The following is a 26,075-nucleotide window of genomic DNA, read 5'->3' on the forward strand; positions in this document are numbered from 1 at the left end:
TACTACACCACTAAGATGTCGAGTGGTGATGAAGGCTGTTGCATGCGTGCGCTGGTTGCATGTGCTTACCCCACTTCATCTAGCCAGCGGGTCCGCGTTCACATCGCAAGGGGCCATATGCTTTTGAAAAGATCTGGATTTACTGCAACTGACTCGCATCTCATCTCTCGGACAATCATCAGGGTCGAACATCTGTCCAGATAAAGTTACCATGCAACAAGATCCACAAAACACCGACGTCATCGCCAGCATAAACTACTTCCCTGCCACCGGCATCCCCATCCCCAAATCAGAATGGAAAGTCAAATACCTCGACGACAAAGATGAATACACCCGCCCCATGCTCATCCGCGACGTACGAAAAGCGAGCAAGACATTCGATCTAGACGCCAACGGCTTCACATTCGTCACTCTACCACAGAAGCAAAGAGTAGACCGACACAGCAGCGAAGAAGACGTAAAACGAGAATACTATCCCGAGTTGGAAGAAGTAGTCAAGAAACTGTATGAATCCTTACCAACATCCTCCATAACAGACATCAGCATACATAAGCACAGAAGCACAGAAGACTAACAACACCCCCAGAACCGGCGCCTCAACCGTCCACATCTTCAACCACGTAATCCGCGCACACACCTCCCCCTCCGCAAAGGGCATCCAAGACGCCCAAGGCAGGTGGCAAGACATCCCCTCAGGCCACCCGCACGTCGACTACGCGGGCTCCGCATCCGCCCTCGCCGGTACACTGACTGAACTCTCGCTCCCACCCCACATCAACAACCTCTTCACAACATCAACCCGCTACGCCTTCCTCAACTGCTGGCGGCCCCTCAAACGCGTGCGTCGAGATCCGCTGGCCGTTTGCGATGCGAATACGGTGCCGGAGAGTGATTATCAGGTTCGGGAGAGGGAGTTTAGTCGCACGGGGAATAGGAGTGAGAATTATGTTTTGAGTTGTGGGGCGTTGGAGGGGAAGAAGGCAGAGGATGAGGGGGTGGGGATGGAGATGGGGGATGTTAAGGGGAAAGGGCATGAGTGGTGGTATATGAGTGGGATGCAGCCGTGGGAGATGGTGGTGTTTAAGGGCTTGGATTCTAAGAGGGAGGAGAGGGGGTGGAGGTGTCCGCATACGGCGTTTCGGGTTGAGGGGAGTGAGGGGGAGGAGGCGAGGGAGAGTATTGAGGCGAGGGTTGTGGCGTTTTGGGAGTAGGGTGGTGGGTTGGATGGGAGGGGGTGGGCGTGTGTAGTGAGTATGTCATCTTTGTGGTACCTTGGATTCCAAGGCTTTCTCCTAAAAAATTCTTTTTGAATTTGTTTCACAACGAGCTATCTACAGTACTCGTTTTATTGTCCAGTGTAGATATTGCTATCGGTGTGCTACTCAACACTTTCCCCGGTATGCGTCGCATAAGTAGACATGCCTCGGTGTCGGCACAGATCACTAATAGTTGGTCCACAGTCCCGGCCGCGCCGGCCTTGATCGAAGTGAACCTAGGCGTATGTTGGAGGTAGACAGTGGCCTCGGGGGCCTCTCAGGCCGTTCGCGTATGCTGGGTAGATCGTGAAGAGAGCTTGGTCTGCGTAGGTGCTCGCTGTTTCGTCGCGGTACATCAAGGAATCGGCTAGTCGTCCTAGTTTCCGCCTGGTTGCTCGGTCTGAAATTTGACTGACCACTTGCCATTGCAGCCTGCTGTTCATCATGGAGGTATTTTGTGAAGACAAAATCTCTCCACTTGAGCTCTTTCTTCAAGGCGATAAACTTTGGCTCTGCATAGACCTCTCGGTTGATCTTGGCCATGCCGTATTTGCAATGCTTGCGATTGTAATCTTTGATCGCCTTGCCGAGCACTAGCCGAAGCGCTTCGCACGACCTTGTCCCAAGCTGTGCAACGACCATGTCGTCTGAGACGAGTCGACGTGCAAGTAACTTTTGACTCTTATCCATACCCAATTTTCCTGGCAGGAGACCGCGACCCCGGGTCCAGAAGGACGGCTTAGTGTAGAGTAATGTCTTGTGATGATTTCCACCTTCACACCTGTGCATCCGGAAAGCGTACAGCTGCTCGAAGACGTAAGCGATGTCGACTCCAATAGTTCGTGCTGGCTCCATGATGAAAGTGCTAATGAACTCGCGGTCGCTATCCTTTAGCAGACTCTGAGTATTATCAACGACAGTCTCACATGCCTTGTGGATGACATCGGCGTATTCGAGAGCTACGCGCGTTCCTTGATAGGTCAAAAGGCTGATATTCCGCGCCGAGAGGTTCGTGGTGGACAGTTTGGGCGAACATGCAGCGAGCGCATAATGGAGCTCATGAAAGTCGACGTCATAGCTGTATACCAGGATGTCGACGAGAAGGCGGACAAGGAGATCGACTGCGGCAGGCTTGTCTTGAGGAAGTTCCAAGTTTGTATCGTGGCCTGAGATTTGCTCTGGTCCAAAGGGATAAGACTCCAGGGGGTGGTGGGAGGTTTCGATCGAATTACGTGGTGTAATGGGAGGGCGATGGCTTGTGCTGTACGTTTGTTTCGCTGACCCTGCGCTCAGGTTGCCTACACCATCCTGAGACAGTTCCGGCATTACGAAGCCCTGTGACGAAATGAATGCTGCTGAGGATAGCGAGAAAGACGACGCTGATACCAAGTGCGATTGTTCTCTGGTGTGACAAAGAGGAATGGAGGAAGGTAAATCACAATCACGAGGGTGCCGCTGAAACCCTTTCGAACTTCCTTACATCGAACAACGTAACCATCGTCAAGTTGCGACCTGTAGGGGTCCAAAGCGGAGTCGTTGGCCGTCTGACTGGCCATCCACAGCGATGTGTTGCGCGGTTTCTGGCATCTCAGCGGGTGATTTGTTGAGAAAGTCTGAATCACGCATTCAGGGTCGATGATGATGGTACTATTCGGCTTGCCTCAACCGCAAGTGTCGTTCACAGTAGACCGATGCGACGACTGTCCCTACCAAAGCATCCATTAGTAGAGAAGGCTGAAGTCTCCAAGTGATCAGCTCGAACACACGGGCGGCGTAAGTCGACTTCATCGCGAGATACTGCATCGCCTTGAGAGAGGAATCGCTGAAGCGTGATGTGCGAAGGCGTGGTATGGAGTTGAGCATGTGAAAGCAGAAGGCGAGGGGTGAATGCAGGGTGGCAGGGGTGTGCTGCATGACGCCACAGCCGAGGAGCCAAAATTACTCGGGCTGGCTTATCGATTAACAAAATTATCGCCGTCCCACTCTCCACCACCCACCAGACAGTGCAGCGCCGAGTTTCTGACACCGCATAGTCAAAGTGGCGTCGATTCCTTTCCGATTCAAATCAGGTGGCAGCGGCAACAATATGGCGCCCATGGCTGCGACAGCGCACCACCACCGGAGCACGACCAAGAAGGACAAGAAGGGCTTCAAGTCCCGCCATGCCACCAAAGGCGCGCTGAAGGAGCAGAGCAAGGGTCAGTCGCTCCTTCCCCGCCACCGCGCCCACATATACTGACTGTTTCTCCAGGCAAAGTCAACTCCCTCTCGTTCGAATTCGGCAGCCGCAAGACCCCCCACCAGCAAGTCATGAGCAAGTTCGACCGCCGCAACCGCGCCAAGCAGATGCGCATCAACAAGGACCACGAGCACGCAAAGTCGTCCAACGTATTTGCCGGGAAAGATGGTGCGCCGAGGATCACCGCCCTCATCCCGCTATGTTCGGACGTCTCTACCGCCGAAGCTGTCCGCAGCCTGAACGCCAGCCTGGACATTGAAGAGGAGGTTCCCGAGGCAGGATGGACACGCACAAACGTCGACCGTTTTAAGCAAAAGGTGCAATATTTGATCGTCAAGAGAGATCTGCTGGCCGCTCTCGACGCCTGCCGTGTCGCCGACTTTGTCGTCTTCATTCTGTCGGCGCAAGAAGAGGTCGACGCAGAGGGCGAGCTGATCATGAAGTCGGTCGAAAGCCAGGGTATCTCAAACACCTTTACCGTGGTGCAAGGACTGGACAAAGTCGAGCCCGCCAAGGCCAGGCCTTCAGTCGTTTCGTCACTCAAATCCTACATCACCCACTGGCTACCCGCGACCGAGCGCGTCTACTCTCTCGACAACCGACAAGAAGCCGCAAACCTCGTCCGATCGCTATGCACAACTACCACAAAGGGTGTCAGGTGGAGGGACCAAAGGAGCTACATGTTCATCGAGGATATCGCGTGGCCTGGAGGCAAGTCGGCCGTCAACGCGGACGGCACTGGTGATGTTGTCATTACCGGTGTTGTGCGCGGGCTTGGGTTGAAGGCCGACAGGCTGGTGCAAGTGGGAGACTGGGGAGACTTCCAGGTCGACAAGATCGTAGCCGCTCCACTAGAAACGAGGAAGAAACACAAAGAGGAAGAGATGGCTGTTGACACAGAAGGCGATGGCATCCTGGAGCGCCCAACGGAAGACCAGGACGACCTAGCAGATCTCGCACCAGAGGAAACAATCATGGACGACGTGACCAACTACGCCACATCCATTGCGCCCTCTGAACGCAAGGGTGTTTTGCTAGACGACCACCACTATTTCTCAGACGAGGAGGAAGAGGTCGCGCCCGCCAAAAAGAGGCGGTTACCAAAGGGCACAAGTGAATACCAGTCCGCATGGTATCTCGACGACATGTCCGACTCGGGCTCGGATCTGGAAGACTTCGACGACATGGAAGTCGACGAAGACGCCCAGAGTCAGCCTGCGCACCCTGCAGATGGTGTAGAGGGAATGGACGTCGATGGCAAAGCTATGACCGAGGGCGCTCCTTCAGAATACCCGCAATCGGAGATGTTCCTAGATCCATCACCAGAGGACGAGGCCGCACAGATCGAGGAGTACCGGAAGTCCAGAAAGACAGAAGAGGACGAAGATCTCGAGTTCCCTGACGAGATCGAACTGCATCCAAACGTGAATGCGCGAGAGCGTCTCATTCGCTACCGAGGACTGAAGAGTCTAAGGAACAGCACATGGGAGACGGAAGAGGATCGACCATACGAGCCGGAAGAGTGGCAGCGGTTGCTCGACATTTCCGACTACAAGCGCACAGCGACCAAGTTCATGCGTGAAGCCTGGGCTGGCGGTGTCAAGCCCGGAACTCGGGTCAGCGTTCACATTCGCGGTGTCCCGCTACAATTCCAGGAGATGCAGTCACGGCCAATGGCCATGTTCTCACTCCTAAGACACGAGCACAAGCGCACAGCCGCCAACTACAGCATACTGCTCAGCTCTGAGCATGAGGGACCGATCAAGTCGAAGACTGAGATGATTGTGCAGTGCGGACCAAGGAGGATAGTAATCAACCCTGTAAGTCACCTTAAGCCTCTATTCTATCCCTCAATACTAATAGCATCCAGCTCTTCTCCCACGCCGGCAACACACCGAACAACGTGCACAAATTCTCTCGCTTCCTCCACCCTGGCCAATCGGCCATTGCATCTTTCATCGGACCTCTAACCTGGGGCAACGTCCCTCTCCTCTACTTCACCCGCACAACCCCCTCTCCCGACCACCCCTCCTCCCTTCGCCTAATCGCGACCGGAACATCTCTCCCACCCTCCACCAACCGCATCATCGCCAAGCGCATCATCCTGACAGGCCACCCGTACAAGATCAACAAGCGCGTCGTCACAGTGCGCTACATGTTCTTCAACGACGGCGACGTCAAGTGGTTCAAGAGCTTACCGCTGTGGACGAAGCGTGGGCGAAGTGGTTTCATCAAGGAGAGTCTGGGTACGCACGGATACTTCAAGGCTACTTTCGATGGCAAGATCAGCCCTATGGATGCTGTTGCTGTTAGTTTGTACAAGAGGGTTTATCCTAGGGGCGCGAGAGCGTGGAGGGGTGAGCTGGAGCAAGCAACCGAGATGGAACAAGCTGCTTAGAGGGTTACGACGCGTCAATGACTTTTATGATATCATGGGGTTTTAGATAGGCTAAAATGGGTATGGAGTTTGTTGTTCATCTTTTACGAATAGAGTATCTGAGCCTATATCGGTGAAACAGACCCGTGAAGTAAACGCCGTGAAATGCTGATAAAGCCGCGTACTTTTCACCGCCAACGCCAACATGAAGTCTGAAACAGCATCAAGCCAATTCTTCCCAGACTCACTTCCTCGCAAACCTCTCAAGCGCCGGTCCATAATCCTTCTTCAACCTCTCCTTCCTCTCAATCTGCCTCTTCTGCATATTCTTCAACGCCTCCCTCGCCCTCTCCTTCTCCTCATCAACCACATTCTTCGTCCCGCTCTTCCTCAAATACCTCCTGAGCGCCGAATTCCTGCCCTTCCCCCTCTTCTTCAACATATCCACCTTATCCGGCTCCTTCTCGCCCCTCGCAGCGCGGAATTCGCGTTGCCTTTCTTCATTAGACGCAAGATCGAGGTTACCGACGAAGTTGGGGTCGAGCGCAATCATCTCGGGCTGGATCTTCTCAAGCAGGGCGTGCACTTCTGTTTCGCGGCGCTGCTTGGAGGTTTCGTAGGGGTTGGTGCCGGGCTCGAGGGTGTCTGGGTTGGCTTCTCCGGCGCCGGGCACGATGATGGAGGAGAAGCCTTTGTCGTGCGATATGCCGAGGACGTCTTCGAAGGGGCAGAAGCGCACGCGGCTGACGTTTAGGCCTTCGCCGCCCCAGCCCATGTACGGCATGATGGGGGGTGCGGCGTCTTCGGCGTTGCGGCGGAAAATGTCGTCTTTGTAGATGGCGGTCTGTGTGCCGTAGCCGACGGCTGTGAGGTTGCGGTCGGAGATGGAGAGGGTGGTGCCCGGGACGCGGAGGTGGGTTTGGTACATTTCTTTGAACATGCGGACGTCCCAGACGGACATGCGTCGGTCTTGCGATGTGCTGACCATGTATGTTCCTGATCTGTCGACTGCGATGCTTCGGACGGGGCCGCGGTGTGGGAGGAGTTTGACGAGGGGCGTGGCGCTGTTGGGCGACCAGAGGGTTACGAGACCTTTTTGGTGGCCGACGTGCAGGATGGCGTTGTGTGGGTTTTGCGCGAAAGCTGTTGCGGGGCCGAGTTTTGTGTATAGTTGTGGTAGTGACTGTCCGGTCGAGACATCGGTGTATCGTATTATGCCTGCGGTCGATACCGAGGCGAGGAGGAAGTGGTAGGGGAGGTATTCGAGGTGTGTGGCTTCAGAGTGGTTCTTGAGCTTGTGCATCTCCACGCCGTCGCCCGAGTAGATGTAGACACAGTTCTTCTGCGCGACCGCAAAGTTCTTCTGGTTGCTCGTATGCAGCCATCGCGCGTCTCGCACCGTCTCGTTGAGCTGGAGTTCGCAGCCGACCTTTCCGTCTCGCCAGTCAAAGGTCGCGACATGCCCTTTTCTGCCGGCGATCAACAAGTCACGGCCGTTGCGACTGTACTCGCATACATCGTAAGGACCCAGACCGTCCAACTTCAACTCGAAGCCCTTCTTTGCTGTCTCCAGACCAACTTCCCGCTTGATTTCATCTTGTCGCACCTTGTATGTCCTCTCCAGCTCATTTTCGGTTTCCAACAGTCCTGGGTTGTTCTCGAGCAGGACTTCGACATTCTTCGCTTCTATCGCCGCCTGCTTGTTCTTCGCCTCAAGCGATGTGATGTTTCTCCGCAGCTTCTTGTCCTTGACTGTCTTCGGCCGTATGCGATCGCCGCGCCCATATTGCTTTGTGGCTGATTCGGTGAATTCGGCGATCGCGCGGGTGTCTTCGTCGTCTATGGGCGCTGCGTTTTGCGACTTGCGCCGCGGTTGCGCTGTGCTGGGCTTGGAGCCGCGTTCGGTGGCCATAGTGCAGTTGCGATGGCTGACAGCCTTTTGTGACAGTGAGCAACTTGATTCGCTTCGTAAGCTAGTTTTGTGACTGGGGAATCCACTGCATGTATTCGCTGAGAGTGTATGCGCAAAAGGTTCCTGGTCGCGAATGCCCCAATCCTAGAATTATTTCTGCCCGCGTTCACCGCTTCGAAATCTTGGCGACACTAATGATGCACAACCCAAACTCCACGCCTCTCTCACCATCGCTAAACTTCTGTCTCGCTGACTTCACGTGAAATTCAACACCATCTCCGCTGATATCCGTCCAAGTCCTCAGACCGGGGTGATCTAGATTATCTTGATTAGGCTTTGCAAGCGGTAGCATCTCAGCGTGGCATTCACCTTGTGGCATCCGCACGAGAGTTGCGTTTGTGTGCCGACATCCTTCTTTTCGGGGTTACCAAGGGTCGTACTGGAGGTAGAGGTGGCGTTGGAACCGAATGTACCCTTGGTCTGTTTATCGGTGCTTGATGTAAGGTCCATGGCCTCGGCATTGCTCGAAGTTTGAAGCTGAGGCAATGGTTGAGCTTGAGCTTGAGCCTGAGCCTGAGCTTGTCGAAGCTGGTGCGCAGCCGCGCGAGCGCGGTCCTTAGCGTTTCTGGCTTCTGACGGCTTCCCAGATTGTCCTCTGCGACCCATTGTAGTAGTTAGAGAGGCCTTGGAGGATTACCGATGAGGCTGAAGACGCTGAAGATGTAGAAGAGGTCTAGACAGCTCCGATGCTGTGTGCTCAGTGGGTATGCTCACGTGTGCGTATCGAACTCAAGATGACGGTTGCTCCTCAGGGCCGAGATCGCAACATCACATGCTACGCACGTGTCGGGCAGCTGCAGCTTGTCTCACTGGCTCCTGCCTTCACCTTGAGTTCGGCCCAAACGAACAACGCGTACCTTCAGGCTTCGCTTAGGCATCTCTCTCTTATTCCCACTGCCGTACAGGGTCTCTCATCAATCCCACTCCACTCTCTCTCGTTCTCATACTTCACATACTACTCTACAACACCAGTCGCCAACGATGGGAGGCCGCCGCAATGTGCACGCTTACAACCAGGACGAGATTGACAGGTACGTACAGATAACATTGACCGGAAATGCCAAAGACAGCATGACTACTATTGAAACAACCCAGTCGTTGTTCAATTTGACGCGCTGCTAACTAGTCTTCCCAGGCTCCAGGGTATCCCGCTTCCCATGAAGATCAAATGCGGCCGGTGCCACAAGAACCTCCCTCAAGTCAAGTACTCCACCAAGCAGCTGACCGATGCGCGACACCAAATCAAAACCTCAAGCAAGATCACCAAGCCCATCAACTGCCACAGTTGCACTGGGCAGCAGAAGGTCGAGATCGAGTGCACCATGTGTGGCAAGACGAAGGGCTTGGAGGAGTTTGCGAAGTCTCAGCGCGCCAAACCCGACACTGCCAAATGCTTCAAGTGTGTTGAGCTTCAGCTTGCTGATGAGGCCGTTGACGGAGACCGCTATGAGGATCCGACTAGGTCCTTCGTTCCGCCCGACCACTCCCAGGGCCAGTTTCCCGAGTACTGGTCCGCAGCTACGAGTGAAACATCTTCTACTTATGTGGGTTTCCATAACGGCTGTATGTGGCGGCTTACTGACCTCTATAGGGAGACGATGAGTGGAAGACTGTTAACGGCATCAACCGACGAACCGAGCGCAAGGATATTGAAGACGGAGGTATTGCGCTGTCGGCTGGCTTCCAGAAGGCTATGTCCATCAACGGCTCAGCAGACGAGAGCCTCATCGACACCGAATACTCCTACCCGGCTGGCCATGGGAACGCCAACACCGACAGCTGGAGCGAGGTCCGCACCAAGTCCTGGCACACCCAGTCCAATGCGGCTCCTAGTGCGAGCTCAGGCTTCAACCCCAACGCCTATCGTCGCTCGACTTCCTCCGTCACCGGCTCGTCCCACACTTTTACCTCCAGCGTGGCTGAGCGATCTGACACTTCGGAGATCCGCCCCAACGGATGGGCCAAGATTCGTGCTGCCCCCCGAGGTTCTCCCATGGTATGTTTTATCTCGATATCAGACTGCGAGAGAAATCCCACGATTATGACTCGCACCTTGGATCATATCAAGAAACCATGCTGACAATTTCGCAGATGCCTATGGGTGATACTGTCCGACAGACAGGATCCACTGTCGATGCCTGGGACTCTGACGAGGAGGAAGAGGACGAGGACGAGGACGATGATGACAGTGACGACGACACGGTTATCTAGTCACCTGACCCCAGTATTTGGACATGACAGAGATTGACAGGCATGCACAACGGACAAGGTTCTGGTTCTGCGAGGGTGTGAGGGAGTTTGGATTGGATTGGCGTTTGGACATGATTTGCATCACATGATTTAGCTGCGGTTGATAGCGAAAGGTCTACCACAGACTGTCCCCACCAAAGGGACGTACATAGGACTACAAAAGTTGAATTCTTGAATCGATAGCGTTATGAATAGCCCTATCGCGCGACTATGGTGACAGTGAAAGGAATGCCGTCAGGGGTAGACTAATCCGGAAAAGGCGACTAATCGCCACCACGTGATTACGCGCCGCCGCCCCAACGCGCCTTCCTGCGCATGTCCCACCCCACTCACACCCAGCGCAGCCGCACCACCACGACTGTTCCGCAACACCTCTTTTCAAATCACTTTCGTTTAAATTGCTTTTACAGTAAGAAATAGATACAGGCATCATGTAAGTCAAGATCCGCTATTGGACTTGATGAGCGCGCAAGACTAATGAGTGGCGACAGGAGCGGACGACGACCTAGAGGCGCAGGCATTCGGGGACCGCACTCTGCCTTGACAGATTTTCTGGCCGTGAGTGACATTTGTTATGGGGACAAGCATGCCCAACAATCGAGACTTGCGACATGAAGATCGAAAGCGGCTGGGTTCTTGCTCGATAGCCGCGGCGCAAACCTCATGAGCGCGGTGTCTGAGAGAACCACTGGCTAACAATCCACCTCCAGGCGAACAACATCTCTGCGGCCGAGATTCGCGATTCGTACGAACAGCGCCGTCAACAAGCCGAGCGAGACGCAGCAGAAGCAGGAGATAATGGCGAGGGACCTTCAAATGCTGGTGAAGATGACGAAGATGTCGAGGAGGACCTACAAGCCGAATCCTCCGCGATGGCAGCCGAGCGCACCCGCAAACGTAAACGCAACCAAGACGAGGCGATAGCGAAGATCAAGAAGGGCAAGGCGGCGAAGAAGGCATCCAAGAAGAAGAGCAAGAAGAAGGGCTCAGATGATGAATCCGACTTTGAAGATGTCATGGACATGTACAAGAAGGCGGAGCCACTCCCTGGCCAATTGGAGAACTGCGAAATTTGCGACAAGCGATTTACCGTCACGCCCTACAGCAAAGCTGGTCCAGATGGTGGGCTCCTGTGTACACCGTGTGGAAAAGAGATGGTCAAAGATGCAAAGTCAGAAAAGAAATTGGCTAAGCCCGTCGTGCGAAAGGGTAGAAGGAAGATTGAGAGCAACCGCCTTGACGGTATGACACAGCGCGGACCCAAGACACTCCAACAACTGTGCATCGAGAAGCTCGCCAAACACTCAGAAGACATTGACGAACTGGGCGAGATGCCAGAGGGTATCATGAACCGGATCAGCGAGATCTTCTCAAAGAAGCGAGCGATGAACTCCAACACGATGAAGCTGTTCCTTCAGTCAGATATGCAGTCGATTGCAATTCACGAAGCGGCATATCTTGAGACCGAGGACTACGACCAGATCTTTGCCGTTTGCCCCAATGTCAAGCGTCTATCACTGCGCAACTGCTGCCAGTTTAAGGACAGCAACATTGACTACATGAACGAGAAGGCAAAGGCGCTGGAAGAGATACAACTGCTAGGAGCCAATCTTGTCTCGGACGACAAATGGATCGAACTCTTCATTGCTCGGGGCCAAGATCTCAAGTCGCTGAAAGTTGAGTGGTTAGACGCCGCGTTCGGCGACCACGTAGTTGAGGCACTCTCCACCTTTTGCCCCAACCTTGAACGCCTCAAGATTGAGCGCTGCAAGAAGATCGGCCCGGACAGCATCGACGCCATTGCACACCTGAAGCATCTGAAGCATCTCACACTCCGCTTCTACGACCCCATTACCCGCGAGAAGCTCGTCCATCTGGTCGATTCAGTTGGCGATAACCTCCGCACCCTGTGCCTAGAGCACTTCCTGGACAACACAACAGAACCCACCGATGACGTCCTCGAAGCCATCCACAACAAGTGTCACTATCTCAGCAAGTTCCGCTTCACAGAGAATAACGAGTGCACCGACGCTGGCTACGTGAAGCTCTTCACCAACTGGACCAACCCACCCCTCCACTACATCGACGTCAACTCAACCCGCGATCTGGACAACACGAACCCCGATGGACCCGAAGACGAGCCCATCGGTCTAGGATCCAACGGTTTCCGCGCCCTAATGGCCCATTCTGGCTCGCGCCTCGAATTTCTAGACATATCCTCCTGCCGCCACATCTCCCACGCTACCTTTACAGAAATCTTCGACGGCAAGAAGGAATATCCTCATCTCCGCGAGATCAACCTCTCCTTCTGTCCCGTGGTCGACACGGAGATTGTGGCTGGTGTCTTCCGATCGTGTCCCGCTATCAAGAAGGTGGTTACTTTTGGTTGCTTCCAGGTCGCTGACGTGGTGGTGCCGAGGGGTATTGTCTTGATCGGAGCGCCGAGGGCACAGGATCAGATTGAGCAGTTTGGTGAGGTGGTGTTGGATTATCAGAGGGAGAACGAGGAGAGTATGGGGCATATGCGTTCCATGGGACGCATTGTGCCTGTTGTGGGTTAGATGATGTCGGGATTCTCGCAGAGATGTAGAGAATGGGTTCTTCAAAAGCGGTGTATGGGCGTATGTATCGTGTGGCGTACTGGAGAATTTACGCGGTCATGGCTAGTGGATATTACAGCGGGTATAGGCGTTTTTTTCTCGTTGATTGTGTGCGACATGATTTAGATACATATAGATGTCAATCAGTACGCATAAGACTCTTTGGGTTGAGTATGCGGATGCGGATGCTGGATGCTAATAGATACATAATACATGGTACTCTTCGAACGCGACCATTACCCTCGCGCGGACTTCTCGCTTGCCCAAATCGTTAATTTGTAATAAATAACAGCGTGGCTACGCGTATCCTCATGTCCAACCGATGAGCTGAGTGGGACATACCTTGCCCTCTGCGCCTTCAGCGTAGATACACTACTCCAATACTTGTACCCCACTCATACCTTGCTCAACCAGATCATGAACCCAAATTGCACCACATAGCTATACACAAACAAAAACTGTGTCCTCCTCGATTTCTGACCAGTCTTGATATCCTGAGGATATCCCACGGGAGCGGGAGCGCCAAAGGCGTCTTGCGGTTTGTTGTCGGGCAACAGCACGTATTTCAGGCTCCTCAACAAGAAGAACGAGTTCGCGCTGAAGCAGTAGAGGAATACGACCCAGCCGACCCATGAGCTACTGAATCCGATCCAATTGGCCAAGTTGGTGATGAGCAGAGATACAATGACGTGGACGAACTTGTAGCCGCTGTATGCGACGAGGTCGAGGAGTTGCGAGGAGCTGCTGATGGCGAGGAGGAAGGTGCCGGTTCGGATGATGAGGATCTCGAGTAGAGTGACTGCGATTGCGACGGTAGCGGTTTTGCCCAGGAGTTCGGGGTTAAAGGCGCCGCGTAGACCTGCGAAGAGTGTCGATAGCAGGATGTAGGTCACCAGGGCCATGGTGGGTATGTACATATCTGGTGAGTTGACATCTTCTCGTGGAGGTTGATATAGCAGTGCGGCGGAGGCTGATGGATCGGCCGTGTGCTGTCTTTGGCGCGACCAGGGACGGTGCCACCATGGGAAGAGGATGATGCGTAATTTGTTGAGGACGTAGGAATTTGTGACGTTGAAGTAGTGCTTTAATGCGGACACTGAGACAAGGCGTCCTAGCTGGAATGTTGTTAGCAGGCTGTTCATGAATGGGAGGCCTGCGCTATGCCTTGTGGACATACGTTCTGTTCCATATAGTGCTGCCCAGCGTCCACGGCGCTCTTTCCCATCTGGAACCCTAACTGAGCAGTCGGGTCGTTGATGAAGCCGCCGAACGACGGGTGCACGCCATATCCGCCTTGCTGAGGCGGCATACCTCCTGCCTGTGATCCGTAGCCATAGCCGCTCTGGGGTTGTGAAGGGGGTTGCGGGGGAGGTGGTGACCGTAGCTGGGGGACTGTGGAAACGTGTTGTGGGACCGGGTGATGTACTTGATCAAGTCAATACACGGCGTCTACAGGAGGCATGATGGGACGCGTCTTAATACGTACAAGGTGGTGAATGCGCCGGTGGTGGGTTGCCGTAGTTGGGGCGCTGCATGGCTGCGCGTCGGGGCGATGGTCGGTGTAGCGAGTGCGGTGTCTGGGAGAATGAAAGAGACAAAGAAGCCCGAGTTTTGTGATGCGCAATTGGACACGTCGCCGTCAATGTTGGTTGAATTTCTGCCTTGAGCTGCGGTGTCGTTGGCACCTCCGAATTCCGACCGGCAAGAGCGTGCACGGCCCGTCGTCATATCCCACATGTGCCCGCCGCACCACCACGTCTCCCTTCCGCAACACTCCCGCCGCTCTTCACCCTCGCCATGTTGGATACCTTCGAGATATTGACTACTTCTGGCGTAGTCCTGTGGTCGCGCACATATGTCCCGGTCGGCGCAAACGTCATCAACAGTTTAATCCGGGATGTCTTCATCGAGGAGCGCGTGCAACCTCACGCCGAAGATGCCGGCGCCAAACCTACATACAAGAAGGAGGGATATACTTTGAAGTGGACGGCGGCGAAGGATCTTGGCCTCATCTTTGTGGTATGAACGCAGTCCTCGTTCGATCAAAGGGTCGAGACGGCACCACGGCGCAATGCGCCGTAGATATGCGCAAGAGCTGACCGTGCCATAGGCCGTATACCAGAGTCTAGTACACCTGACATGGGTCGACAAGCTCCTCGATAACGTGCGCGCACTCTTCGTCGGCCTCTATGGCGAGCAGTTGAAGACGGAGCACACCAGTGTGGTCAACTGCGACAAATTCGGCGCCTACTTCGACCGACAGATGCATGACTTGGAAGGTGCCAGCGACTCTGGCGCACCAAGTATCAAGCTCACCACTCCCGAATCGAGTACCGACAACGACAGCGCCGACGAAAGCGTGCCCAAGCCAACGGCACTACAGAAACCACAGCAGTCCTTGTACGATACGAGCGCCGATTCAACACCAGTGCCCACGCCAGATACCTCGAGGCCTACTACACCGGCGCAAAGTCAGCTTTTGACTGGAAAGGCAAGACCATTTGGAGGGAAGATGTCACGGCGAGACAAGAAGAAGGCCTCGGCATTCAGCTCAGCACCAGTGTCATCGGGTGACGAAGCATCAGCCAAGAAGAAGGGCAGGGGCTCAGCCAAGAAGGGCAGAGTGTGGGGCGAATTTGGGGCCGAAGAACAGGACGACTCTGTGCTCGACTACTCGCAATCAGACATCCAGGGCGACGCCTCTGGGAACGAGGCGCTTGAGGAGATCCGACCAGAGACATGGGGCCACAAGACAAAGAAGGGCGAGTTTGTGCTTAAAGATCTTGACGAAGAGATGGACGAGATTATCGCAGCACAAAACGCGAAGAAGGACAAGGAAACACCCGCTGCCTCTGGCGGGCTAGTCGGGTCCAGTTTGGGTGCCATTGGCGGCCTATTCAGGAACGTGGTTGGCGGCAAAACACTTACCAAGGAAGATTTGGCAAAACCACTTAAGGGAATGGAACAGCACCTCCTTCGCAAGAATGTGGCTCTCGAAGCTGCGGTGCGACTATGTGAGAGCGTCGAGCGCGATCTCGTGGGCATGAAGACTCCCAGCTTTACCAGTCAGTTGACACGCCTAGCCCCCATCATACGCAGCTACTAATTATCGCAATAGCAATCGAGACTACGCTCAAGTCCTCCATGGAAAAGGCCCTCACCAAGATGCTTACTCCTACGTCCTCCCTGGACCTCCTCCGCGAAATTCAACATACCAACGCCACCACATCACGCCCCTACGTCATCTCCATTGTCGGTGTAAACGGCGTCGGAAAGTCGACAAATCTATCCAAGATTGCATTTTTCCTGTTGCAAAATCACCACCGCGTGCTCATCGCAGCAGCGGATACATTCCGTTCTGGTGCTGTGGAGCAACTACGCGTACACGTAGATAGGTTGAAGGAGCTATCGCAAAGAGAAGGAGGTCAGGTCGATTTGTTCGAAAAGGGCTATGGCAAAGATGCTGCCAACATTGCAGCGGATGCCGTTACCTTTGCCTCGAAGAACAGCTTCAACGTAGTGCTCATCGACACCGCTGGTCGCCGACACAACGACCAACGTCTCATGTCTTCCCTTGAGAAATTCGGCAAGCTAGCCAACCCAGACAAGATTCTCATGGTGGGTGAAGCGCTTGTCGGTACAGACTCTGTTGCACAGGCACGCAACTTCAACGCTTCTTTTGGCGTGGGGAGAAACCTCGATGGATTCATCATCTCAAAATGCGATACCGTCGGCGATATGGTGGGTACACTGGTGTCGATGGTGCACGCGACAGGCATCCCAGTGGTATTCTTGGGTACCGGGCAACATTACAGTGATCTAAGGACACTTAATGTTAGTGCCATTACGAGACTGCTCATGAGCTAAGTTTTCTACGGATTACCGGAGCCCTGTATTATAGTCTATCAATTTTAGTAATGATGAATCTCTGACCAGAGTAGGGAATCGCAACACAAGAACCCACTGCCCCCAAGTTGAGTGCCAATGCAAGCCCATGTCCAGTCAAGCTTCAAGCGTGACTAGTGACCCACAAACCCCATTGTGGCGCCTGGAGAAAACCTGATCTTCGTCCCGTAGAAGCTTAGATGTGGCTAAGTCACTGCGCCATAACCGTTTTGGCAGAATTTGGCTGTAAGGCCCGCCCGTACACACACACTCGCAAAAGATCCTCACACGATGTCAACGACGATGTTGTTGGCCAGCGCTGCACGGGAATTGCCGTTGAACGGCAAAAACGGCAGGCTAGGTGTAACGGAGCAATGCCCAGCAGCTCTTGTTGGATGCATGACCTTGTTTTGCAGAGATTGTGCGAGTTTCGCGTTGGGCAAATGACGACACAGACGCTCGCCCCCGCGTGCGCCTTCGACGTTCACGCCTCCCAAGCTTTACAGCATGCGCGCTATCGTCTTGGATCGACGTAACCGGTAGGCTAGATCATCCTCCAGCCTCTAACCAACCTGCGTTCCAGCCTCCGGCCTCGCGCGACTTGCCCCTGGTTCATCTTGTTTGGTAGAGCATGCGACTAGTCGGAACGCGTGTGCCGACCATGTACTATGACATTGAATGTTTATGGGGAAACGCCAGAGTCTGGGTGCTATGATGCAAGCGCCGTTATGGAAGGTGTAACCAGGGCCGATACATCAAAGGCAGCTCGACCTGCTAAAACCACACACTGAAAACGACACCCTCGTTTCGTGGCCTCATTCACATCCTCGACGTCGCGCACCATGTCTTCACCCAGCGCGTCTTCGCGATCGGGCAGCCACCGCAGCAGCTCTTCGTCAGTGTCTGCTTTGTACTCAACGCTCGTACCATGTATAGTGGTCTCTGGAATCCTCGTGGGTGCTTTCTTGCTATTGCGAGCAAAACAGAGGCGTTTATACGCACCACGAACTTTCCACGATGCGCTTTTCGAAGAGTACGTTTCATCACATATCTGCCTCCACATCTTCCATCGAGACTGACGAAGAACACAGTGAGAAGACTCCATCGGCGGGTTCGAGCAAATTCGGCTGGATCAAGAAGTTCATGCATATCAGTGATGACTACGTCCTCAACCACCACTCCCTCGATGCCTACCTCTACATGCGCTTCCTCAAGGTGCTCACACTCATGGCTTTTGTCGGTGCTATCATCACTTGGCCAGTGCTATTCCCTGTCAATGCCACTGGCGGAGGTGGTGAATCCGGCCTAGATATCATCAGCTTTTCTAATGTCGAAAACGACGTTCGCTACTTTGCCCATGCGCTCATGGCCTGGGTCTTCTTCGGCTGGGTCTTGTTCCTAATCGGAAGGGAGATGCTATACCTTGTCAAGGTCCGAAAGGCCTACCTGTTGTCCACCTGGAATGCTAGTCGCATCTCGCAACGAACAGTTCTCTTCACCGACGTACCGGAGAAGGATCTATCGCTCGAGAGTTTACACACCGCGTTTCCACAAGTGGCCCAGATCTGGTTGGTACCTGACGTCAAGGACCTAGAAGATGACGTTGAAGAACTCGAAGAGAATGTACCCAAGCTGGAGGCCAGCGAGATCAAGTTCATGGCAGCTGTCACCAAGCAGCAGCAGAAGAAGGGCAGCGAGAAGAACGCAACCTACGACAAGGCATTGCGACCGACGCACAAGCTGAAGCCCCTCATTGGACACAAGGTCGACTCCATTGGCTACTACCGCAACCAGATCAAGGAGCTGCTACCCAAAATCCAATCGGCTCAACAGTCCCATCTCGCTGGGAGGGAGAAGCTAGCCAGTGCTGTCTTCATCGAATTTGACACGATGGCCGCCGCCGAAGCCGCTTTCAACGAACACCAACATCGCAGACCAGCAAGCTTTGAATCCCGCCAGATGGGTGTCTTACCTGATGAGATCGTCTGGAAGAACCTCGGCATGGGCTCCAAGAACAGAAAACTCCGTCATATCCTTGCGAATATCTTCATTGCGCTTCTGATAATGTTCTGGGCCATTCCTGTTGCGATTGTTGGTATCATCAGCAACGTCAACTATCTCACAGAGAACGTGCCGTTCTTGGCATGGATTGACTCCATTCCTGGGCCTATTCTTGGTGTAGTCACTGGACTCTTGCCTACCATTCTTCTCGCTGTACTGATGGCGTTGGTGCCTATTATCTGCCGCTGTAAGTCATCCTTAAGCTCCTTACCCCCAATGCATACTGACAAATTTTAGTCGTCGCCAAACTTGCAGGAGCAGTAACTCTGTCCGAAGTCGAGCAGCAGACCCAAACCTGGTACTTTGCATTCCAAGTCATTCAAGTCTTCCTGATCACGACTTTCACCTCCAGCGCCACCGCCGTCGCCAGTCAAATCGTCAGCAATCCGGCATCGGCTGTCTCACTATTGTCGAAGAATCTTCCCAAAGCTTCCAACTTCTACATCTCGTACTTCATTCTGTATGGACTTGCCAACGCTGCAAGGTACCTTTTCAACCTGATGGGACTGGTGGGCGTGTTCATTCTAAGCAAGTTTGCAAAGACCCCGAGAAAGAAGTACATGCGCTATGTGTCATTTACGGAGCCATCTTGGGGAGCAGAGTACCCGAAGTGGACTAACTTGGGTGTCATCGCGATCTCGTACGCTTGTATCGCACCACTCGTTTTGGGCTTTGCGACACTCGGTATCGGTTTCATCTACCTGGCCTACCGTTACAACATGATCTACGTCCACGACACCCACGTTGACACCAAGGGTGGCTTCTATGCTCGCGCGCTCGAGCAGCTCATGGTAGGTGTCTACCTTGGCGAGCTCTGTCTTTTGGGTCTCTTCGGTATCGGTATCGGCAACAGTGTTACATCTGCTGGTCCTACGGTGCTCCAGATAGTGCTGATCGTAGCAACCATCATCTTCCACGTCATGATGAAGCGCAAGATCAAGCAGATGAACTTGCTCGATGACTCGAACCATCCCCAACAGCACAACGACGCTGAAAGACATTCCGAAGGCAATGGTATGCACCCTGGATACAACAACGTCAAACGCTCGCGCGAGGACAGCAGGCGATCTGAGCAAGCTCTTGTCTCTGGCTACAGAGAGGAAAGCCGCCAGTACGCCGGTGAGCAAGGCGCTGGCATGGCTCCTCCATCGAACGCCCCACCACAGCGATCCCTACTCAAGAAGGCGTTCTCCCCGCATACACTCTCCGTCAGCGAGATATCCTCCTCTTTGATCACACGCTTCCGCCATCCTGTACCAGCCTACACCCAGCAAGACGTTCTCGAAGCCTACCTACACCCCGCTTTGGCGCAACGCGAAGAAGTCATCTGGCTCGCGAGAGATCAAGCTGGCGTTAGCAAGAACGAGGTTGCGGAGCTGACAGAGAGCCTTGGAAGCTATGGTGTCGAGGTCACGGATGAGGGCGCAATAATGAACGAGAAGGGCAAGGTCGAATGGGATGACAACAGCGTGAGGCAGGCGCCTCTTTGGGATCACAAGGTTGTTTATTAGGGGGTTTCATTTGTTGTAACGAAGGAAGGACGACGACGATGTTTACGCGACACCATTAATTTGTATTATACCCTTAGCTGACACGATAATATACTCGATTTGTACACCTCACGTTCTGGCACCATACCGCAGTCGTTGTTACACGCGCTCCCAGCCCACACCGCCAATATTACTCGTGGAAAGTCGCCCCGGGCTCGAGCGCCAAAACCAGAACAGGCCCCAGGTACGATGACACCAAATGTGGGGGAATTCGGACTACACTCAATCTGGTGCGGTGCCTGAGAGGCTTGCTGTGCATAAAAAGCAGCAAGTCCACTATATCTATGCCGGACGCTCTCCGGTCACCGCCTAGTGGACCGCCTAGTGCATTGCAACGAACAATAAACAAAAGCTATGACGTCTTTGAACCGGAGACCTAGAACTTGGGGTTGCCAACTTCCAAGTACCTAGTAGCTGGTATATGAAGGTGTCGTGTTGAAGCTGGGGTATTGAATCATTTTTGCTACACAGCTTTGCAGTATTCTGAACCACCATACCACTTAACCTTTCTTTCGAATCTACGAATTGAACATTATGCCTCGCAACGGAGACGGATCTAGCGACAATGGCCCAATTGAGGGTCAAGAGCTGCTTCATGGAGCTTCTGGTGATGTACGTCTTCCAATGGACAGAAGACTGAACAGCGACTAACACGTGACCAACAGAAAACCCTCCAACACACCAAGCACGTAGCCCCCATGCCCGAAGTTGAAGCAGGAGACGGTAAGAAGAACCCCATCAAACTTTCCCAAACCCGTCCATCTCAGATAACTAACACCCCACCCCAGCCCTCCCCGGAATGGGCGCCGGCGGCGCCGCAGCCCCCATCGCCGACAACGCCGAAGAATTCGGCGTCAACGAGCCCAAAAAGGACCCTCTCGACGAAGAAGAGGACTCCTCCGCCCAAGACCCGCTCCCACCCAAGAAAGACACCTCATCCTCGAAGAAGCGCACAGAACCGCACCACAGCGCCACCTCGCCCGAGCGCTCGCAGCTGGACCAAAAGTTCACAAAGCTAGATAGAGACGAAGTGGATATCTCGACGTCGTCGAGCAAGGGACAGGAGATGGATGCGAGGGCGCAGCGTGTGGCTGATGCTGTGGGGAAGAGTAAGGGCGCGGGGGATGAGGTTGTGAGGAAGAATGGGGGGCATGCTGATGTGGAGGAGTTGCATGGCGCGACGAGTTTGGAGAGTGGGGACAGGAGCAAGGACGGCAAGAAGGGTGGACAGGATGAGAAGAGTGGAAGTGGAAGTGGAAGTGGGAAGGGGGGTAAGGGGGATGCGGAGGGTGTGGAGGCGCATTTGGGGGATAAGGTGCAGAGGGAGCAGGCTAAGAAGTTTGGTGTTAACCTTGATAATTAGTTTGGGAGACTGAGGAGATGCGAGTTGAGGTAATGGATATCAAGTCATGTTATGTGTATTCCTTTGGATGTGGTCGTGATGTATCGTTGTATTGCGGAGACGATATCGGACAGTTTCAGCACCCAACCATTTCTAATATCTGTCTCGCCCACTTAGAGCATGAAGCTCACCACACCCATCATGACGAGTGTTGACCAGACGGCCCACGCATTTCCTCTTACGCTCGCAGCAGCACCTTCGAACTCGGGCAGCGTGTTGTTACTGTGCCCACCAGGCATCGTACCATTTCCACCACTCTCTGCACGGCACTTTGCAATGACCTCCGGGAACAGCGCAGTAGTATTCGCATCGACAACAAGGTACTGGCAAATCTCTGCCGAGCCATCCAGAACCGCATCAACGTACTCCTCGGTGCAAGAGCTGAGATCCCAGGTGTAGCAGTATGTCAGCCTGTCGCTGGTGAAAGCGTCGAATTGCACATCAGGGTCGGGGCGACCAGTGCTCATGTATGTGCTGCTCTCATCCGTTCCAGATGTTGATTCGGTACCAGTAGCAATGTCGAGATTGAAGAGCGCGCGCGTGAAGATCTTGAAAGCGGTTTCGGGCTGGTATGCTGGAATCGCGTGACCGGCTTGGTACGTGCGGATGTAGCTCAAGTTACCGTATTGACGGACCAGACCACCGACGTAGGAGTCGTTGGTCTGGATCTCGGCGTATTGTGCGGAGGCATACCCAGCTGAACCAGTCCAGTTGATTGCCTTGGCGACAGCATCACCGCCAGCCCAGGGGCAGGCAAAGTCTAGATCTCCGTAAACGAGCGAGACTTTGATGCCGTTGTCGAGCAGGAAGCCAAGATCGTCTAGCCAGTTGTCACGCGGGTAGTCACCAATGTCGCGGTATGCGGACGAGGCCTGAGGTGAGCTGCCTGTCCAGTTGAGCGGCACGCCGAGTTCAGCTTGTACCCATTCGCGATTCAAGTAGCCTTCATGGAATGGCGGTGGGAATGGAGGTGGTGACGGTGTCGAAATATCGTAGTAGTCTCGTCCTGCATACTGGTTGTACGGGCTGACGATTTCCGCGCGACAAAACGATTCTGCGTCTTCGCAAATTTCGTTTACACCGGCATCGATACCCAGGTTCTCGGGATCGTCTTGTCTAGCGGCATCGCGACAGTTCTGGATACGCTCGAGACATTCTGGTACTGCTTCAACCATGGCATTGTATGTTGTCTCGTTGACAGCTTCGATACCGTAGCCGTTTTGACGGAATGCTTGCTGAGGGTAGTAAGGGTACTGCACGTAGCGATCAACACATCCGGAGATGAGAAGTAGGGTATCAAGGTGCATAATGTAACCCTCTTCGCCAAGAGTACCATTCTCAATGCGCTGGTTCTGCTCTTCCCAGAAGGACATCATAGCGGGGCCGTATCGTCCGCCATACGACTGAGCTGCAAGACTGATACGGGTGTCGTTCGGAAGGTAGTGGGGAAATTCCTGGAACCAAGCCTGTGCAAACTCCCACGCTGCTACGGCTCCGTTCACACTTCCAAAAGCGGTGTTATTGGGCTCGCGACTGGGGAATGTTCCGGTGAGCAAAGTGGTGTTCTGCTCAGGCACGGTTGAAGTCTCGTTGAGCAGCGTGACCTCGCCGGTAACAAGGTCGCGAGTGATGTTCTGCAGGGTATCATAGGAGCTGGGAGCAGGAGTCAACAAACAAGTCGTCGAGCTCGGGAGCAGATATAGTACTTACAAGCCAACTTGTACCGGCTGGTCAAGATAGAGCATGTTTGAGGCTCTGTTCCAACTCCATTCCGCGGGTCGCGTGGAGTTGGAATCCGGGTTCGCATAACATGGTCCATTCTCTTCGAGAATACCATACATGGATGAAGAACCCGGTCCACCATTCAGCCAGATGGTGAGCGGCGCATTCGTCGGATCCTCACGAGCTTCAAAAAACCAAAAGAACTAGTTTGCATTGGTAAGTGAGAGCTATGTATGCTTTGGACCTGCACTCACGGTGTTGATCGGATAATCCTGTCCTTGACCCAAGTCCGCGGTTCCCGGAGGCAGATAGACGTGGCCGGAGTAGGATTTAACACCGGGGGTGGTTTCGCAAAGCGAGTTCTAACATGTACATATTAGATAAGAAGCATTGCTGGTTGCTAAATCGCACGAACCTCTTTGAAGGTGATTTTCACACCATCTCCAAAGCGCGATTCTAAAACTTTGAGACCCGCGGGCTCCGCTGGGAACTGAGCCAAGCCGGGCGCGGCGGAAACCAGCAACGCGACGGCTGCGGAACGAATGGTAGGAGGCATTGCGAGGCTGTCAATCTTGAGGCTCAAGGAATCCGAAGTCTATCAAGGTTTATGTATGTGCCCAACGGTACCATCGATGCCAATGGCTTCCAAGCATGTGTTCATCCTCGCAAGCCGTGTTATCGGCTTTACAATCAGGCATTGTTGTGCGATACCGCCTTGGCGATGGCTTGGAGTACATTCAAAGTGGGAGCGTTAACTTTGGTTGACTACATCGGGAAGGTGGAAGAGGTGGTTGCCAAGTACCAAGTCTCGTCGTGAGCGGGGTGTTGTTGTTGCGCGCGGTAGTGCGAGCCGAGCCTCGTCATCGTGCTGTAGCGACGGAATATCGCAACAACCGGTCATTGTTCAATTCGACTACGAGACGTAAACAGTAACTCCGGTTCTCAACACTGTAGTGTATTTTCCGGCATCTTCCGCGTGAGAACCGTCGCGTTTCATCACCCGAAGTATGGCTTCCCGCGTTTACTCGTTCATCGGGCCGTCGGAGCTAAGAAAGTTACTTCAGAGCCTGCTTATCCATATGCTCAATGTGAGATTGGAGCACGGCTGAGCCTATGTCTGAGTAAATAGTCTTCAGCTTTGATCGGAGATGAAAGGCCCCAAAACACTTCTTGTGCAGAGTAAGGCCGCCATTGTTTTTGAAAGTCTCCGCCGTAACGTTTGCAGGATCCCAACTAGACCGCCGGATATGTGCTGCCATACCTGTATAGTCATGTGATTCGAAAGTCAAAATCTGGGCAGAGTGCGCGAGATCGTAAAGCTTTTGGATGCTGAAGGGAGTTTCGGAAGCTCTCCGTCGTACTGGGTAGAGATCATTCTCCAAGAGGAAAGAGATGAAGGAGCCTAAAACCATGGCTCGACACTTGGGCTCCCATGATTCATCGACTTGACAGACATACACGTGTATGATATCGTCTAGGATGTCGTAGAGAACATCCAGCATAGCCGAAAGTGTAGCTTCCCTGATTTGCAACATGCGCTCTTGAAGGTTGGTCAGCATATCTGCACGATCGATTCGATTGGGATTGAGGTTTTCATACCCAGAAGCCCTGGAGGCATATACTTTGGAAGCTTTTGGCCATCGTCCATGATAGCATTCCCGTCGTCATCTAGCCCAATCTTCTTCACTGTAAACCGGGTGAGACGCTGAAAGCTGTCTTTGTAGCCAAAAGTCCAGGCTACATAGAACCAGCCGGGATCGCATCGTTCTCCGGAGTCCGTATCGGGATAGTGGCATTGCGCCCATCCGTAGAGATCCAGGAACGGCCGAACAAGCTTGACAATGTCGTATCTGGCGCACACGACAGCGAGCTCGAGTAGGGCATCAATTGTAAGGCCGTCTTTCCTTGGTATCTCATGGAAGCGCAGATGAGCGATTCGAAGTGCAATATACAACGCATCTACTTCGTCATCGCGGAGCGGCACCTCAATGGCGCCGTTTTCTTTCCGGTGTCGCTCGAACATTGCTTTCCATACCGGGCTCGCCAAGGTCATGGCTGTCGAAGATACCTGGACCGGCTGAAGACCAGCTGAATCGGTGCCGACCAATAGGGTGGCGTCGCCGCTATCGTCAAGAACAATAGTCGGCTGCAACTCCGACATATCGACATGTCTGTCTTCCACCGATGCAGCTACATCTTCCGGCGTGTCGACCGTGCACTGCACTGCAGGTGTTGTTCTCTCAGGGGTAGGACGCGCTCGGGAAAGGAAGCTAGACCACATGATCCAGCCTCGCGCTTGCTGAGACGAATGATGATGTCCTGCGGTGGCCAAGGTGACGTCGCCAATTGTGTAATTCCGGTTGGAGTGTGAGTGTGTGGCAAGCTGGCTACGCGTGCAATGATGTGCACGCGTCCCGAGGTCGGTGCACCGTAGACGCGTCGGTGATCGCGAGGCTAAAGGGCGCTAGTGAGAAGAGGTTTCAGATGTTCGTTTTTTCAGCGCAAACAAAGACAGAACAGCCCTTCGACAGCTACCCCAGCAAGCTTCCAATTTTACTTTCGCGCGCTGCCGCCAGCCGCCACACTTCGATTGAGGCGATGCGGGTCCATGCCAACCTTGGAGAGGTCAGCCTCGCCGAGTCGTAGCCGACGCCTGATGCTTCCACAACAGGGCTCGCCCCGTACGATCCCAGATGGACGGATTGTACACCCTGTGTATTCGTGCGATCCAGCCTCGCCGACATGTGACGACAATACTACA

At 53.8% G+C, this 26,075-nt stretch overlaps 11 protein-coding genes across 11 annotated transcripts; 6 read left to right on the forward strand and 5 right to left on the reverse strand.

Moving 5' to 3' along the window:
* Positions 1–211: 211 nt before the first annotated feature.
* J4E83_010295 (uncharacterized protein) lies at positions 212–1,211 on the forward strand (the record flags this gene model as incomplete). Its single annotated transcript, XM_049337176.1, has 2 exons — positions 212–504; positions 587–1,211. The coding sequence occupies 2 exons, from the start codon at positions 212–214 to the stop codon at positions 1,209–1,211; spliced, it is 918 nt and encodes a 305-aa protein (XP_049183724.1).
* Positions 1,212–1,442: 231 nt separating this feature from the next.
* J4E83_010296 (uncharacterized protein) lies at positions 1,443–2,582 on the reverse strand (the record flags this gene model as incomplete). Its single annotated transcript, XM_049337177.1, has 1 exon — positions 1,443–2,582. One exon carries the CDS (start codon positions 2,580–2,582, stop codon positions 1,443–1,445), a length of 1,140 nt encoding a protein of 379 aa, XP_049183725.1.
* Positions 2,583–3,342: 760 nt separating this feature from the next.
* J4E83_010297 (uncharacterized protein) lies at positions 3,343–5,893 on the forward strand (the record flags this gene model as incomplete). The annotated part of the gene is made up of 3 exons (XM_049337178.1): positions 3,343–3,454; positions 3,508–5,315; positions 5,366–5,893. 3 exons carry the CDS (start codon positions 3,343–3,345, stop codon positions 5,891–5,893), a joined length of 2,448 nt encoding a protein of 815 aa, XP_049183726.1.
* Positions 5,894–6,116: 223 nt separating this feature from the next.
* On the reverse strand, positions 6,117–7,784 carry J4E83_010298 (uncharacterized protein; the record flags this gene model as incomplete). The annotated part of the gene is made up of 1 exon (XM_049337179.1): positions 6,117–7,784. The coding sequence occupies one exon, from the start codon at positions 7,782–7,784 to the stop codon at positions 6,117–6,119; it is 1,668 nt and encodes a 555-aa protein (XP_049183727.1).
* A 1,041-nt stretch (positions 7,785–8,825) lies between these two features.
* On the forward strand, positions 8,826–12,655 carry J4E83_010299 (uncharacterized protein; the record flags this gene model as incomplete). Its single annotated transcript, XM_049337180.1, has 7 exons — positions 8,826–8,875; positions 8,980–9,388; positions 9,436–9,840; positions 9,936–10,032; positions 10,515–10,527; positions 10,586–10,652; positions 10,805–12,655. The coding sequence occupies 7 exons, from the start codon at positions 8,826–8,828 to the stop codon at positions 12,653–12,655; spliced, it is 2,892 nt and encodes a 963-aa protein (XP_049183728.1).
* Positions 12,656–13,089: 434 nt separating this feature from the next.
* Positions 13,090–14,229, reverse strand: J4E83_010300 (uncharacterized protein; the record flags this gene model as incomplete). Its single annotated transcript, XM_049337181.1, has 3 exons — positions 13,090–13,809; positions 13,872–14,119; positions 14,181–14,229. The coding sequence occupies 3 exons, from the start codon at positions 14,227–14,229 to the stop codon at positions 13,090–13,092; spliced, it is 1,017 nt and encodes a 338-aa protein (XP_049183729.1).
* A 262-nt stretch (positions 14,230–14,491) lies between these two features.
* On the forward strand, positions 14,492–16,561 carry J4E83_010301 (uncharacterized protein; the record flags this gene model as incomplete). Its single annotated transcript, XM_049337182.1, has 3 exons — positions 14,492–14,713; positions 14,805–15,759; positions 15,813–16,561. 3 exons carry the CDS (start codon positions 14,492–14,494, stop codon positions 16,559–16,561), a joined length of 1,926 nt encoding a protein of 641 aa, XP_049183730.1.
* Positions 16,562–17,596: 1,035 nt separating this feature from the next.
* J4E83_010302 (uncharacterized protein) lies at positions 17,597–20,151 on the forward strand (the record flags this gene model as incomplete). The annotated part of the gene is made up of 2 exons (XM_049337183.1): positions 17,597–18,827; positions 18,878–20,151. 2 exons carry the CDS (start codon positions 17,597–17,599, stop codon positions 20,149–20,151), a joined length of 2,505 nt encoding a protein of 834 aa, XP_049183731.1.
* A 737-nt stretch (positions 20,152–20,888) lies between these two features.
* Positions 20,889–21,553, forward strand: J4E83_010303 (uncharacterized protein; the record flags this gene model as incomplete). Its single annotated transcript, XM_049337184.1, has 2 exons — positions 20,889–20,913; positions 20,979–21,553. 2 exons carry the CDS (start codon positions 20,889–20,891, stop codon positions 21,551–21,553), a joined length of 600 nt encoding a protein of 199 aa, XP_049183732.1.
* A 152-nt stretch (positions 21,554–21,705) lies between these two features.
* Positions 21,706–23,870, reverse strand: J4E83_010304 (uncharacterized protein; the record flags this gene model as incomplete). Its single annotated transcript, XM_049337185.1, has 4 exons — positions 21,706–23,245; positions 23,303–23,517; positions 23,569–23,676; positions 23,730–23,870. 4 exons carry the CDS (start codon positions 23,868–23,870, stop codon positions 21,706–21,708), a joined length of 2,004 nt encoding a protein of 667 aa, XP_049183733.1.
* Positions 23,871–24,369: 499 nt separating this feature from the next.
* J4E83_010305 (uncharacterized protein) lies at positions 24,370–25,595 on the reverse strand (the record flags this gene model as incomplete). The annotated part of the gene is made up of 2 exons (XM_049337186.1): positions 24,370–24,854; positions 24,914–25,595. The coding sequence occupies 2 exons, from the start codon at positions 25,593–25,595 to the stop codon at positions 24,370–24,372; spliced, it is 1,167 nt and encodes a 388-aa protein (XP_049183734.1).
* Between the last annotated feature and the right edge of the window lie 480 nt (positions 25,596–26,075).

The sequence above is a fragment of the Alternaria metachromatica genome (assembly GCF_023757995.1).
Source record: "Alternaria metachromatica strain BMP 0045 chromosome Unknown scaffold_43, whole genome shotgun sequence".
Lineage (NCBI taxonomy): Eukaryota > Fungi > Ascomycota > Dothideomycetes > Pleosporales > Pleosporaceae > Alternaria > Alternaria metachromatica.